The sequence below is a fragment of the Typha latifolia genome, chromosome 4, assembly GCF_019914945.1.
Source record: "Typha latifolia isolate L0001 chromosome 4, TyphaL0001v2, whole genome shotgun sequence".
NCBI classification, from domain to species: Eukaryota; Viridiplantae; Streptophyta; class Magnoliopsida; order Poales; family Typhaceae; genus Typha; species Typha latifolia.
The window spans coordinates 6122912-6135042 of NC_133089.1; the positions used below are offsets into that span (position 1 = coordinate 6122912).

Below are 12131 nucleotides of genomic sequence, written 5' to 3' on the forward strand. Positions count from 1 at the left end.
CCGGATGTGAGTTTAGCACTGTCCAATCCATATCCAAACTATATTTTTTAGATTAGTAGACAACATCGAGATTATTGAAGAGCAAGTAAGGATTAGTTATATTTTAGTTTAATTTTTTTATTATAAATAGGATTGGTTATATTGTCCATGTACGAGTGTAGCTATATTTGAAGACTTGTTGCACTATGCGGTATATTTGGAGTTATTTGCTTGGATTAATTTGGTGATGATTCTTAATTTTTTATGTAGGAGCGGTGGAGAAGAGATAAGAATAGCTAGGGTTTGAGTAAATATAGTTGAGCGGGGGCAAATGCTCATTTTCTAAAATAGGATAAAACACAATTAAGGTTCGAAAGTTTGAGGTTAATATTATGAGTAGTTTCAATCTTGAATTTTATTAATAACAATATAGATAGCGCACTTAAGCGTATATGGTCTTATTTTCTAAAATAGAACTAGTTTAGGGACTCCTAAAGTGGTTCAATAATTAAATATTATATATATATATATATTAGACACACGTATGTATCTAAATCTTAGGCAACGATATCACCATTTTCTTAAAAAAATATTAAAAAAATAAAAGCACACACGAACACCAAGATTTTTATGTAGAAAAACTCAAACGGAAAAAAAAACTACGGATCCAAACTTGGATCAAAACCAATCACTAAAATTGTAGCAGTTATAAGACTGATTCACAAAACAACCCGTCGATCTTCACGACTTTGTTTCTCTCAGTCTCGCTCGCTATAACCCACGATTCACCATTTCCCATTATTGGTAGAAGAACGATGTAGCCTTAAGAACTAACTTTCAAAAACATTTACCAACAACTTTAGAGTTAGGGCATCATAATACTTATATATATTACTGAGATAAGGCCAAATCTAAGTCATATCAGAACTCACGTAAATCTAGAATTTGCATATTATGCAGGTGCATTCGAATGCGGCCCAAGTGCATTCGAACAGACTGACTTGTTCTTAGGTGCGTTCGAACGGGCCCAAGTACGTTCGAACGCGATGACTTGATTTTTACTGGTTGAGTTCGAACGCGCAAATACACTCCTCTGTATGTATGAACGTGCTGTAAACATATGCAGGGTGCATTCGAATGGCCCTTGACTGCGTTCGAACAGAAAAAATATTCTCCTGTATTTGCGAACGCATGTGCATGCGTTCGAACGCCTGAACACGTTCTCTATATATGCAAACGCATGTGAACGTGTTTGAACGGCCTTAACGCATTCTCTGTATCTGCGAACTTCCTATGCATGCGTTCGAACGGTCTTAACGCGTTCTCTATATCTGTGAACTCCTGAGTGCGCATTCGAATGCCGCGTTCGAACGCAATGCGAATGCAGAAACTATTCTCCTCTAATCTTAAAATTTTTCGATCCAAATACTTTCAAAACTTGTATAAATGCTCACGTGCATGTATAAAAACACTTAGAATATTTTGTACACAATTGCCAACATTAAAAACCTAGACACACATATGTATCTAAACCTTAGGCAACAATATCACCCATTTTCTTAAATAAATATGGAATAAATATTAAAAAACAAAAGCATAAACGAACACCAAGATTTTTACGTGGAAAAACTCAAATGGGAAAAAAACCATGGATCCAAACTCGGATCAAAACCAATCACTAAAATTGTAGCAGTTATAAGACTAACTCACAAAATAACCCGTCGATCCTCACGAATTTGTTTCTCTCAGTCTCACTCGCTAGAACCCACGATTCATCGTTTCTCATGATTGATCTCCAATCTTAGTAGCCCTCGAGATTAATCATTCGTCTAGATGACCCTTAAGACGAAAGCTTGATGCGATGCAGAAGAGACGGCCCTTATTGGTAGAAGAATGTAGCCTTAAAAACTCTCTTTCAAAAATATTTACCAACAACCTTAGAGTTAGGGCAGCACAATATTTATATATGTTACCAAGATAAGGCCAAATCTAAGTCATATCAGAACTCACGTAAATCTAGAATTTGCATATTATGCAGGTGCGTTCGAACGCAGCCCGAGTGCATTCAAACAGGCTGACTTATTCTTAGGTGCGTTCGAACGAGCCTAAGTGCGTTCAAATGCGATGACTTGATTTTCACTGGTTGAGTTCGAACGCGCAAATACACTCCTCTATATATATGAACGTGCTATAAACATATGCAGGGTGTGTTCGAACAACCCTTGACTGCGTTCGAATGGCAAAAAACATTCTTTGTATTTGCGAACGCATGTGCATGCGTTTGAACGCCTGAATGCGTTTTCTATATATGCAAACGCCTATGAAAGCGTTCAAACGACATTGACGCATTCTCTGTATCTACGAACTTCCTATGCATGCGTTCGAACGGTCTTAACGCATTCTCTGAATCTGTGAACTTCTGAGTGCGCATTCAAATGCCGCGTTCGAACGCAATGTGTAAGAAGAAACTATTCTCCTCTGATCTTGAAATTTTTTTATCCAAATACTTTCAAAACTTATATAAATACTCATGTGCATGTATAAAAATACTTAGAATATTTTATACACAATTGCCAATAATAAAAATCTAACATATCTAATCAATTTTACTCTTAAAAAAATTAAGACTAAAAAATAAGACTAACTAATCGAATTTAAGACTTAGCCTCAAATCAAACAAATGCTATATATCTCGGAGTCATTTTGTTATTTATGCAAAAGAAAGAAAAGAAAAAAGAATGAACAGTTGGTTGCATTGGAAAGCAACGAAATCGGACAACAAGAAGATGTTGATGTCATCCCCAAGCAGAAGCCCTAACTTCCAAGCAAGCATGAGGAAGAGATGATGATATGGACATATGGATACTCTTTAAAATAAGGGGAAGGGAGGATGATGATATGGACATATGGATACTCTTTAAAATAAGGGGAAGGGAGGAGGATGAAGGAAACGAAAAGAAAACTCCAGGTCGGCGGTCTATTCCTTACAGCTGGAAATTATATACATATATATGCATGTGGTGAATAGCTGGTCAACGAATAGGAAGAGCATGCATATATGTATGCATGGTGGTTTCATGGGTTAATTAATATTTCCGAAGGCCATTCCACCTCCATCTGCCTCTTTTCATCTCGAACTTCAACTGCGTTGACACAAAAATCGTCTTGCTCATAACTCCATCCGTCGTTAGTAACTTGGAAGGTCCTGCGAAAATGGTGAACAGAAATAGGTTAGGTGGTGTTTCGGCTTCGCTCATGCATAATAAATAACTATATACTATAGAAAACCAAGCATCACTTTTCTATCTATTTTTTTATTTATTTAAATTAACCCCTATTTTTCTTTATATTTACTATCTACTAAATCTCATGCGATTAGAAACTGTTATTGAAATTAAAATTACTATTGTACGTTAGAATGATATGTATAAAAATGCATTACTCTACAACACGACAATACGATAACTCTTCTTTTATTAAATTTAGTCATGGTATACTATTCTTTAAATTTAAAAAAAGAATGTACTTCAATTCTTTTTAATCTTTTTCTATCTAAAATTACAAGCTTTAAGTCTTAGTTATTACTAACTATCATAATTATATCTCCTTTTAAATATACGATCATGCAATAAAAATTTTCAATCTAGAGTGTTCATATTTATTGAAATTATTTATATCATATATAGTAGTATTATAAATATTTATATTTTTTAATTAAGTTTGGATAAAAAAGTTAATAGTTTTATATTAGCCTAAATCATAATATTATATTTTTAACCATAAACTAAATCAATCACTAATTATGAATTAAAAAAGTAATTATATATTTCATAGTTACTAATTTCGGAATCTGGATTCTTCTAACATAGTTGTGAAATGTTGTAAAAAGGTGCACATATCCTGCAGTATAAAAAGTAAAGAAACATTGTTCAAGAATCGTAGGTATGGATTCTAAGTTACATATATAAGAAATCTATAAATATATCTACTGAATTCGAAAATGAATATGTAGAATCTATAATATAGTTACAAAATTTTACCTTAGCCCATCTTTGTGCATATATTTTTCAGTATACATAATTATGGATCCTAAACAATATATATTAAGAATCTAAAAATATAACTACCAAACATGAAGTTCTACTTCCGAATTTTATAAAGATATCTAAGAAATCTATAAATATATTTATAAAATTCAAAGTTGAAATTTTATATAATTCAAAAATAAATATACATGGTATATCTAAGGAATTCATAAATATTATCTTAGTAAAAGAATAGAGAAGTAATCAATATTTTACATCTGTCTTTACACAGTACATATCTCTTATTTTCTTATATTCAGAGATAAATAAGTAAAACAGGTGAAAGTAACTTTGTCATTTGATGTCGACGAATATAAGTGATAGATATAAGAGCATTACGATCAATTTATAAATGAAATAGATAAACTGTAAAATAAAACTAAAATAAATAAGAGTATAAAAATTATAATTTAGATTAATTTACGTGCTCTTTTCCTACAGTGTACTCGAGTCCCGTTCCGTCCCGTCGCGTCCCGTCCCGTCTCAGTTGTGTCAGCTTAGTGGGCTCGATTTCCACCGCCAACTCTCGCATTCAATTCCCCTTCACTTCCTCCCACGCCACCTTCTCACTCTCTCTCTCTCTCTCCCATGACAAAAAATACTTAAAAAAAGAGAGAGCGCGAGGAATGGAAACCATCTCCCGCGTAATCTGTTGCGGTTGTGACGGAAGGAAGTAAACTCTCCCTCTGCTCTCTTCTATCCCATTTCTTCGTGGGCTCCTCTATTACTCTAAGAGAAGATCGTTTCCCTCTTCTTGCTGTTGTCCTTTGCGTTTCAAGGATCGGAGGAGGAGATGAGGTGTTTGGGGATTTGGATCTTGCTCGTAGTGGCCAGTGTGGCTCTGGTGCTCCTTTCCTTGAGTGAGAGCAGCGGTGGTGACCCAGGTACTGTGATCCTCCCATCAGTGGTTTTCCTTTTTCTTGGATTGAAAAGAGATAGACTAAGCAGTTGTGGTGTGAAATTTGTGTTGCCATTTTTGTGATTTGACAGGGAAAAAGATTCAGTTTTTCGTATTCTACTTAATTATACAAGCATCTTCTTTCTTTAGGATATTAGTCCCACATTGAGTACAAATTGAGATGCAAATGGAATCGTGGGTAATAGTGTTGGCGGTAACAATCTGATTCCAAAGAGTCACAATTAATTCGATCAAAATAATATAAATAACTTACAGATTACGGAATATAAAATTCTGAATAGTCGAGTCTAGTGTTGGACACTATCTCCTTAAGACCAATTCGCCCTCCACCGATTGCTTCTGGAACAGTGGACGTCGGTCTCCCAGGATACAACGACTGCCTTGCACCGGAAAGGAAGCAGCTTTCTAATGCCTTGATTGAACCTGAACTGTGCTGTACTCTCTTTCGGATGTAGAAGGAATGAACCAAGTTTTCTTCTCTGATTTTGTTTTTAATTATGCAGACTGACAGCAGATTTATAGAGGTAAACAGGCTTGACGAGAAGATGCAAAATGTCACTGAATGGATGCACCATTTCGGGTCAAAAACTAATTTATAGTTACACTGTGAAGGGATGCACCATTTGGGTCGGGTTCAACCAACTAACTGATTGATTAACTGTTTATCGAAGGGACACACCATTTCGACCCCAAACCAGACTGACAGCAGATTTATAGAGGTAAACAGGCTTGACGAAAAGATACAAAATGTCATTGAATGGATGCACCATTTCAGGTCAAAAACTAATTTATAGTTACACTGTGAAGGGATGCACCATTTGGGTCGGGTTCAACCAACTAACTGATTGATTAACTGTTTATCGAAGGGACACACTATTTTGACCCCAAACCAGATTTGAACCCGTATCAGGCAAAAAAAATTAAAATTGGACTTAACCCGTGCGAACCGAGCTGAGCCGGGCCGGGCGGCACGCATGTGTGTGAGTTGAGTTGCATAGTAACCTTTACCCACAAAATAGGTACCCCTTTTGGGGCCCAAAGCCCATAAGAAGTTTGTTACTTATATACCATACTAACATTTCTCAAATATCCAATATGGTATTTAACTTCCTTTTTTTTATTTTCAATTGCCATGATACCCACTTTAGAGTCAATTTTCATTCACTTCTCTTCATAAATTTGACTAAGTGAATATTTGACAATAAAGTACACTTTGAGCTAAATTAATTCCACAATTAAACCATCATAATAATGTGTGGGCCCCACTTAAAACTTAGCTCAAAGTTAATAAAATTCATATCAAAAACATGAAATTACTAACAAATAGAGGGTTCAATATTTACGGGATTAAGCTAGTAAATGGAATTAGCTAACACCAGACATGTCAAGTTAAAATTTTGGTGTGATTAGACTCCCTATTGTTTAGTCTATCAATTTGTGTCAGAGTGGTTCACTGTAGTAAGAAAATATATTTACTAATTGATTCATTGACTAGATTACTTGGACTATGTAATAGAGGGTTCCCCAATTTTAGTCTAGCACTTCTATTTGAAATTTAAGAATATTGTTATTTTCCTTGTCTGACTAGTTTGAATCAAAATATAAATTGTTTCTTTGAATAAAATATTCACTGTGTTTTAATTATACTTCCTTCAGTAGGGTGAATGATAGTCTGCTTATGATGCTCTTTGTATTTCAATCGTTTAATTATAACATCTTGCTGATGCAGGAGTAGCTTCTCACTTGCTTTAAATTCATTGTCACTGGGTCAGATAGGCAGCTCATATCTAATACTCTGATGCGATTTTATAGTCACAAGAATTCAGAATTTGATATAGAGTATGTCTATCAGAGCTTTGACTGACTGAAAGATTCTTAAATGGGAAAAACTTGATAACTAATTATCTTTGAGAAAGATATGATGATCCTTTGGTTTTCAAGAGAAGGAGAGTCCTCTTTGACGGATATGATGTTGCCTGAGATAGTGGTGAACTGGTGATGGTATACCAGTAGCATTTTTATTTCCTTTTTCTTTTTCTTTTTGTAATAAGCCTGTTTCAAATTTTTAATACCAGGAGGCTTTAGGAAAACAGAATGTATTGCTATACCTAGGTCAAAATAAAGAAAACTTTGATTAAAGCTTCATATATTATCTTACGAATGTTGGGCTAATTTAGAATTCCATAAGTTTATTTCTCATGTAACGAACATTGAGTAATTTTGCAAGCGGTAGTGAACATTGAGTAATTTTGCTACGGGAACTTTAAGATGGTAGAACCCACTTACTGTGTATATAACTATATACCGTGCAAGATCACTGTTGACAGTATTCCAGTGGGACTTTGTGTATGCGAGCTTTACTTTAGTAAGTTAATTGAGTCAGTAATTGTTCTAGTATAAAGTCCACTGCTACTGTTATACTTGACCCTAAATGTACCAATTTAACACTGCTACTGGAACTTTGAATTGTTGTAATTTGCTATAGTTTGTTAAATCCACTTTGTCTTACTATGGAAACTGTGATTCTCTCCTATTATCCTATGTTACCGCATAATCTGTAAGGGTGTGCCCTGTTATATATTATTTGTGTTTCAAACTATCTTTCTCTTTCTCTTTACCTTCCATTTTAGATTTGTCTGTGAGATATTTTCAACTTGATCATTGAAGCAAAAGTTTAAGCAATCACCTTTTGTTTAGTTTGTTAGTTCACTAATTCTCTCTCCTTTTAATTGTTACACTAAGAATAGTTGTAGTTGAATCCATTGTCTTGGCTGGTGCCAGGGTGGTAAGTGTGGCAACATATGTTGTGCCTAGTGTTTGCATGACATGTTGCACTAATGCATGGTCCAAGAGTACTCCTTCACAGAGGAGGTAGGGTTGCAAAAGAGAGGGCCCAAGGGAGGCAGAGATGCAGCACAACAGAGGGCTATTATAATTGTATGAGAGTGGGACATATCACTAAAAGAGCGAGGGAGAGGGCAGGGGAATGGAAGAGGTAGGGCATTGTAGGACCGAAGGGTCTTTTGCGACAAGAGATGCTTTCTTTCACATGTGCCATTCCAACTGGCACATAAATTCATATTCTTGATATCTAATTGATTGTGTATCTAATAGCAATCTTGACAGGGCAGATTTAATGCTCATGCAAATGTGTGCATATTAGGAAGTCCATTTTTGTTGATGCCAAGAACACGGTCCTTTTCTTTCAACCTAGATTTTAAGTTCTTCGTTTCCTGGAAGTGAAATTATCTTCAGAAGCTATGTCATTGTTCAGACTTGGTGGTTGACACTCTTATTCAAAAATTGGATGTTGCCATCGCAAATTTCTTATTCTGCTATTGCAGTTTTCTTTCATATTTACAATTGGGTATCTATTCGATCTGTCAAACGTTTTCACCTGGGGATCTAATGTACACATGTAATTACCTTTAATGCAGACTTAGTCTATGTAAACCATGGAGCTCTTATGCCTGTACCTGTTGAAGGTGTTAAGACAATAATAACCAATAGAAAATTAAAGGTATGTGTTGCTTGCTTGGTTATACATTCACAAAAACTAGGATTGTTATGTGACTGATTCGTTAAATGAACAAATGTATTATTCAATTCCAAATTGTTATTGACTTTAACCTAGTAAGTTCTTCGCTAAGTAGTGACCTTTTTATCAAAATTTGCTATCATTTGATAAACAAATCATATTCATCTTTAAACTTCCAAGTACTGCAAGATATCTTGGTAGATTAAAGCAAGTTTACCCAATTGGCGGAGATTTTCAAAACATGTTCTTTCCCGAGAATTGCTGAGGATTGGTTGGGGCTTTCCTTGATTGCACTTCTAAAGATATGCATAAACTATGGACATGCATATTGCAGGAAATGAAATATGACATGAGAACCAGGACCACAAGCAACTCGGCCAAAGTAAACATGGAAGACTACCCACCTTTCGATCCAAGTCCAAATTCAAAGGCAAGTATAAAAGCTGGACCAATTGAGCATGGAACTCCTCTCATGCCGTACATCCCACAACCAACACCTCCAGGGCCCCCCAAGCATGGGTCTCCTTGATCAGACTGGTCAGTTTCGTGTTTAAACTTGTATTATGTAATCCTAGGAAACGTAACGGCATTGTAGTATGTCTAGTAGAATGCCAAATTTGATATGGTTTATATGACTTTTTCTACTTTATATTATGTATCGGTTAATATCTATCTGTTCTTGAATACTTTGAATCAGCAGTGGAGATATCTTCTATCAATGACGTTGTGGTATTTCTTTTGAATACCTAATTAAGTTCTTAGATGAGTAAAAGTAATGGAAGATGCTTTCTTCACCTCTTAATTATATTGATTATGAGCAGGGTATGTGTCTTACTATTTCTTTTGTATCAAAGAAAAAATGATGTTAAGGCTGACTTAGTTCAATCAGGAAGAGAATGTACTTTAATGTGAGGGAAAAGTGGAGCTATGAACCACTTTATATTATAATAAGGTTCTGTCTTCATATTGCTATGCTAGGTTAAAAGACAATCTTAAACAACACTAATATTGTCATGAATTAAAGCAAATGGCTTGTTAGACTATTGTAGATATCTGGACAGATGATTTTGCCTAACTGGCATTTCTCTGCTTTGTATCATATTCACTTAGTTGGCAAGAAATTTGTGATGTAAGAAGGAATTAGACAACTATTCCATCTCTCTCTAGAAAATGTTGAAGGTTTTATTTTTTGGGAAAATTATAATTAACTCTGATGTGGTTTAGCCTAATTTTAACTCATCTCTTGTATTTCAAAATTTAAGCATCTGTGGTCCATGTCAAATTTCAGCTGTTAGTCAACTGATAATTGGGATAGAAAAAGATTTAATTACCCTCACAAAAGATAGATTGATTTGAAGATGATAGGTATGGTTTGGTATTTTGTAATTTATTTATGGCGAGAAATATTAGCGCTAATGATATACCAATGCTATTGGATGGTTTTTAATAATTGCAGTTTGGTATAGATTGCAGTAGAGTTAAGTGCTTAATTTAAGTTAAAATCAAAGTAAACCACATTGAGATAAATTATGATTTATTTTGAATATTATTTTGAATACTGAGAGAGATAAGATAGATGATAGATTTGAATCCTATGTTTCAGAAGGAAAAGAAAAAGTTTGAATGCGGCTTTTAAGTATGTCATGAGACAAGAAGTTTATTATGATTGGAGAGGGGTTTGAATTAGCCTCTTATTATTTTGAAATAGATTTAAATCTAAAATAAATTTAATCTCTGATTAAATAGTTATCTTTTACATTTAATCAGTGAAATGAGATCATAACTACTAATTTTCTAGTCCTTAAATAAGTAATTAAAAGGGTACTAAGAAATCGATATTGGATAAAAAAGAAAGAGTATTTATAACATTATATATGAATTAGAAGTGGAGAGGAGCCTCAAACTGCAGTCAAAAAATTTCTCCGGCCACAATGGAGCCCAATTGCCTCTACAAACCTTCCCCACCATAGTAGCATGCCAGAGTAGGCCCTAACAACGGCCTCGATGTCGTCTGAACATCTTGCGCGAACTAATTGGGACCCATGAGCGCAACTTGGGGCCTGAGTACAAGCTCGAGAAAAACTAGTGGAATAACTATATGGGCTTACATTAGTTGATTGAGTCAAACCTGCATGTAGCCCGAGTATGATGTGTGCAAGACATGTGGGCCCCACAAGCTTGATGTGAGTTAGAAGGCCTAGCTCGTATACTAGTCACTTTTAGTGCTGTCAAAATAAGTGAGTGGCTCGGGCTCGACTTGACTAAAGCTCAAGCTTGGCTCGACTAGAGATAAACTGAGCTCGAGCCAGATTAGAAGGCTCAAAATCAATTTTGAGTTGAGCTTGAGTAGGAGCCGGCTCTCGCTCATGCTCAGCTCGATAGACAGTATATAAGGGATTCTCAAATTATAAAACATAGCATCAACTCCCAAGTTCCAATTTTCAAACACAGCCACTCAACTCTCCCTAGCTCTCCCTCAGTCCTCACTTGCTCAGTTGCTCCAATCGTCCTTCTCCATCGCCGACCCGTCATCTCGTCCTTCTCCAACGTCGGCTCGTCTCATCCAACTTCGGCAAGTCGGCTTCTCCTCTCCTCCTCAAGTCTCTCTCCCATGCTCATCTTCCTTCTCAACCGCTGCCTCGTGCTCATCCTTTTCCTCAAGCCACTGCCTCATCCTCCTCGGCCTATTGCCTCATCCTTCTCCATCGTTGACATGTCACCTCATCCTTCTCCATCGTCGGCCCACCTCCTCTTTTTTCGACAAGTCGGCTCCTCCTCCTCAAGCCACTGCCCCTCGTCATCGACTCGTCATCGTCATCCTCCTCATACAGCTTAAACAGGTTGTGGCTCGGCTCGGGCTCGATCTAGTTCGGCTTGAATAAGGCTTGATAATATGCTCAATTCATGCTCAAACTCGACTCGGGCTCAGTCTGGCCCAGCTTGAGTTGGAGCCGGCTCGCTCAAACTCGGCTTGTTTATACCTCTAGTCACTTTGAGGATAAGGTGTCAAAAGCGTAGGGAATTGTTATAATCCATCCACATGGGTCAAGTCAATCGAGTCGAGTCTAATTAATTAATTTTACTTATTGCCTTTAATTTTTTGTTAAAATAGATAATCCGCTATGTAAGTTCAGTAGGGCGAATAAGATCTGATCCACTATGACTCTACTCCTATAAAGAAAATAAATATTGAGTTTAGCTAATTATTTATCTTGCATTTATCATTTATCCAATAGCCATTAGACTGTTTTTACTTCTAACATCTAATCGACATCTCCACTAATGATCCATCCTATCCTATGATTGACCTCCACCATCCCACGGCCGTCTGCCACCCTCGAACGACCTCGACAATGTCATATTCTCAATTCTGTCCAGTTTGACTTTCCTCCATTGTTTAATTAATATCTTATCACTCCGATCTAGAAATTACTTCATTCTAAAGTCATTAGATCCGTGACTTCTGAGATTATCACCTCTAAAAATTTTATAATTTTTCTACAAACAGATCATTCTAGATTTAGTTCATAATATGTGAATTCGACGTAGAGCTAGAAAATTATGCTTGATATATGGAGAAAATCATGGATAAAAACAGAGAATTGATATA

General features: G+C 35.8%; 1 protein-coding gene across 1 annotated transcript; it reads left to right on the forward strand.

The window, feature by feature from the left end:
- The first annotated feature begins 4657 nt into the window (after positions 1-4657).
- LOC140787180 (uncharacterized) lies at positions 4658-9282 on the forward strand. The gene is made up of 3 exons (XM_073135966.1): positions 4658-4948; positions 8421-8503; positions 8856-9282. The coding sequence occupies exons 1-3, from the start codon at positions 4858-4860 to the stop codon at positions 9048-9050; spliced, it is 369 nt and encodes a 122-aa protein (XP_072992067.1). The 5' UTR covers positions 4658-4857; the 3' UTR covers positions 9051-9282.
- The last annotated feature ends 2849 nt before the right edge of the window (positions 9283-12131 follow it).

Bases quoted from the DNA above. Each gene is read 5' to 3' on its own strand.
- LOC140787180 (XM_073135966.1), top strand. From the start codon at position 4,858: ATGAGGTGTTTGGGGATTTGGATCTTGCTCGTAGTGGCCAGTGTGGCT. The intron at 4,949-8,420 runs GTACTGTGATCC...CCTTTAATGCAG, and splicing joins GAGCAGCGGTGGTGACCCAG to ACTTAGTCTATGTAAACCAT. The intron at 8,504-8,855 runs GTATGTGTTGCT...TGCATATTGCAG, and splicing joins TAACCAATAGAAAATTAAAG to GAAATGAAATATGACATGAG.